The 3,721-nt window shown below is 35.9% G+C and overlaps 1 protein-coding gene across 1 annotated transcript in view; it reads right to left on the bottom strand.

Annotated features, from left to right (window-relative positions):
• ABCB5 (ATP-binding cassette, sub-family B (MDR/TAP), member 5) overlaps nucleotides 1-3,721 on the bottom strand; it is a 111,267-nt gene that overhangs the window by 31,399 nt on the left and 76,147 nt on the right. The window contains exons 20-21 of the mRNA XM_012659400.1: nucleotides 3,223-3,426; nucleotides 318-418 (exon numbers count right to left, since the gene is read on the bottom strand). Of these exons, the coding sequence (XP_012514854.1) occupies nucleotides 318-418; nucleotides 3,223-3,426 (305 nt within the window). The remainder of the gene's footprint in view (nucleotides 1-317; nucleotides 419-3,222; nucleotides 3,427-3,721) is intronic.

Below are 3,721 nucleotides of genomic sequence, written 5' to 3'. Positions count from 1 at the left end.
TTCTTGCTCAGGCTGGTTTCAAACTCCTGAGCTCAAACAATCCGCCCGCCTCGGCCTCCCAGAGTGTTAGGATTACAGGCGTGAGCCACTGCGCCCAGCCTAATTTTTCTATTTTAAAATATTTATTCTAATTGTGCTTGCCCTCAACTCCTCTTCTAATTTCCTCTTGGTGAAGTCATATGAGAAATTATGATATGCCATTATTAGGAAAGATTCCAGGGCAAATGAATTGGCAGACAAACCACTGCAGTCACTCAGGAGTACTGTCTTCACAGACCAAAATACAGTTCACGGAATCAGCATGAATCTACAATCACCTGTGTTGAGTCTGAAGTGTCTCTTCATACATTTGCTCGAAGACTTTTTCTCTTGTTAACGACACTATAGTACGTATATTCTCCACAGCTTCAGTTGCTATCTTATAAAATAAGACAATACAATAAAGAAAGAAAGTTAGTAATGGCTAAACTTTTCCTGGTTGTGAATTCCTGTCAGTCTGGGGACATATTAAGTACATCAAGCCAGTAAGTTTTCCTGACAAGTATTTTTAGCTTCCTTCCCCACCACCTCTCACCAAAAAAAGATCGGAAAATGACACTTCAGGATGATAAACATAAGGAAAATTTCTTTTGAAAGATTTAGTCCACTGATGTAAGTTTAGTCCCCTTCAAGTTTTCACTGAATTTCAATTTAAACTGGTTCCACAGGCGAGGGAATCAAATATTAGTGAGCATTATGTTCACATGCAAAGGAGCTTCCTGTAAATTATGAAATAATTGAAGTAAAAGATAGCAGAGAGAATCAAATAATTACTTTATTCCAGTACAGAAATGCAAATAGCAGCCAAAAAGGACTCAGGAACATTTGAGTAAAGTGACACAAGCTGTGGCTCTAAAATTCTTTATAAGATAAAGCCAGTTTTCATCTTGATGTCTGTGAACTTAAAACTGTATTTAATTCAAGTATGATTAATGCCCCTTAATATTTACATAGTTTTTAAAAAGAATGCATAATTACATGGGATTCAAAATGGAGAAGCCTTGGCTTAGAATAATAACCTTTTGGACATGAGAACACATGTAGGCTTGAAAGAGAAACTTCCTGTTTTCACATTCTATTTCCGGGCTGGCAGAGTGGGCTGGGGACACAGGAGACGTGGGTGGACACTCAGAATTATCTGAAGAACTACTTGGGCTGCAGGAGAGAAGTAAATCTCTGACTGTGATCAGGGTGCCTAGATTCTGCTCTCAATTTTGATGTTGAGTTGCTTTAAATTCTCGTTAATTTCAAAACGAACTCAAAGAGACCTCCATTTGAAAATATTCTGTAGTATGCAAAGAAAATGGACAAGAATGCTGAAGTCTTGTTTGAGGGAAAAGAAATAAATGTAAAAATCTTTGTGACCATTTTTCACAACAGAGAAAGGACTACTATTACAGAACCTTAGAAAACAGTCTTTTAAAAAAACTAATAATGTCATTTTAAGTCTAAAAAATAAAACGTGATGATTTGTCCAAATCTACACATGCAGCTGAACAAAGACCGATGTATTTTATTGGTCTAAATTCTAAATTGGTGTTTGGTAAATTGACATATTCAAAGCCATAGGGAAAGGCCTCAGATTGCCTATTTGAGTGGAGTTACTGACTGTGTAGTTCAAAGTTATTCCAATGACACAAAAAAGAAATGTCAAAGGGCACAGTTACGACTAAAGATCGGGACAAAAAATAAGACACTTAAAATATAATTAATTGGGCCTTGTTAATTTACAAATTGTGCAAATTATCGCAATGTTGATATCACACAGGGTGGGCTAAACAACTGTCTACTGCCTCTGAGGCAAATATTTGTTAAGTAGCTCAGTCTATAGAGCACAAGCAAACATTCCAAGGGTCCTTATCTAGTGCAAGAAAGGTGGAAAGGTCCAAGGGTTGGGCAAACCAGATTACGATGGTGAGTAATGTGCTTGCCATCTTTGTTCATGAATATTCATGATATTTATACTGTGCCAGCTGTGATACAGTCACTGTGACACAGACTATAAATGATATTAAAATCAATTTCATATTTGGAGGATGTTCACCAATGTGGTAAAGATCGCTGAAACCATATCATGAGAGGAGCAGTTTAAAGACCTGGATGCATGGCCAACAGAAGACTCACAGTTTACATGATTCAGCTTCTGAAAAGTTGTCACAAAAAACAGTCGTTGGACCTTTATCACAATGGAAGCCAAGAAGAGTAAGATAGGAGGTCACCACAAAACAAAAATACCACAAAACAAACTGCCTACTACCCAAGGCTATCCAAAGGTAGGGCAGCCTGGGAAAGCCACGTACCACCTATCACTGGAGAGAAAGGGGGCACAGAAGATGCAAGGACACTGGACAGGAATGTTGTATGAGGGACTCCTACTTTGGGTGAGTGACTGAATCAAATGATGGCTCTTTTAATTCTTAGGTGTTATGATTATACAACAATGTTTCCCTAAATCTCTAATACAATAATTATTTTTATGAATATGGTTGATCCTAAGAAGCTTACATACCTGTATGTCAAAGCATTTTCCAAATAATTAAATAAAGTGTTCATTTTGATCAGTATAAGAATGTGCTTGTCTCTGAAACCTTATTTTAGGCACTGTCAACATCAGTGCATTGCCTTGTGTTCAGTAACTGCTAAACTTCCTGTTTATTTTGAAAAATAAAATACCCACAAGAATTGCTCAAGAACATTTAATTATTCAATGATCAGAGAATGGGGAATCATGACGTTAGAAAACTCTCCCATGATATGGTGGCAGTATTAATGGCTGACATTATTAAGTGCTTACTGTCTTCCGTGCACTATTCTAAGTGTTTTGCATAGAATAATGCTAAGTGTTTTATGCAATATTCACAAAACTCTGTAAGTGGATACTATTATTATTCCCACTTTATAGATGAGAAAAGTGAACTCAACAAAGGTTGACCTAACTTGCTCATATCACACATTTATTAGTGATAGAATCTGGATTCTGACTGAGCCAGTTTGAATCCAGAGCCTTTGTTCTAAATCATGCACCCTATCACTTTCTATCCTAAACTGTTCTGTATGCATTTCAATATATATATATACCACTTTACAGATTCCTAAGAGATGATGTTAACATATCATAAAGATGGAAGCTCTGATTATGTTTCTCTTAAAATGTTGTGATGGTAATAACAGTCTTCATTTTACCTTTCCAGCTCGCTTAAGTTCTTGCTTATTCTTGTTGGCAAATCCAGTCATTGTTGAGGTTTCAATCATTCCTGTCAGAGCAAGTACTGGAGCAATACTCAGAATCAAGAGTGTCATCTCCCATCCATATATAAAGGAAATGATAACTGACAATCCCATGTTAGTTGCATTTTGTGTTAAGACACCAACCCTTGAACCTGTTGCCTATAATTGGACATATTTTGGGAAAAAAAATCAGTTAACTTTAAATTAACAAGAATTCCTATTATAGTTCCTTGCAAAACAAGGTAGACATTCTTTTTTTTTAGGATTTATACTTAGATTTATACTTTGAATTTATATTTAGAGATTAAATAAGACACATATTTTTTAAATGGCCTTGACTAATGAATCATTTTGTTTCATTTTTTGGTCTTATGTCCAGTATTGAGATGCCCAAATCAACTGGATTTTAGTTTAGTGGAATGCCATAGGATAGAAGACTGTATAGAAAGATGAT

The sequence above is a fragment of the Propithecus coquereli genome, unplaced genomic scaffold (assembly GCF_000956105.1).
Source record: "Propithecus coquereli isolate 6110/MARCELLA unplaced genomic scaffold, Pcoq_1.0 Scaffold61, whole genome shotgun sequence".
Lineage (NCBI taxonomy): Eukaryota > Metazoa > Chordata > Mammalia > Primates > Indriidae > Propithecus > Propithecus coquereli.
The sequence above is the reverse complement of the archived record's forward strand: the minus strand, read 5'-3'. Positions and strand labels throughout refer to the sequence as shown.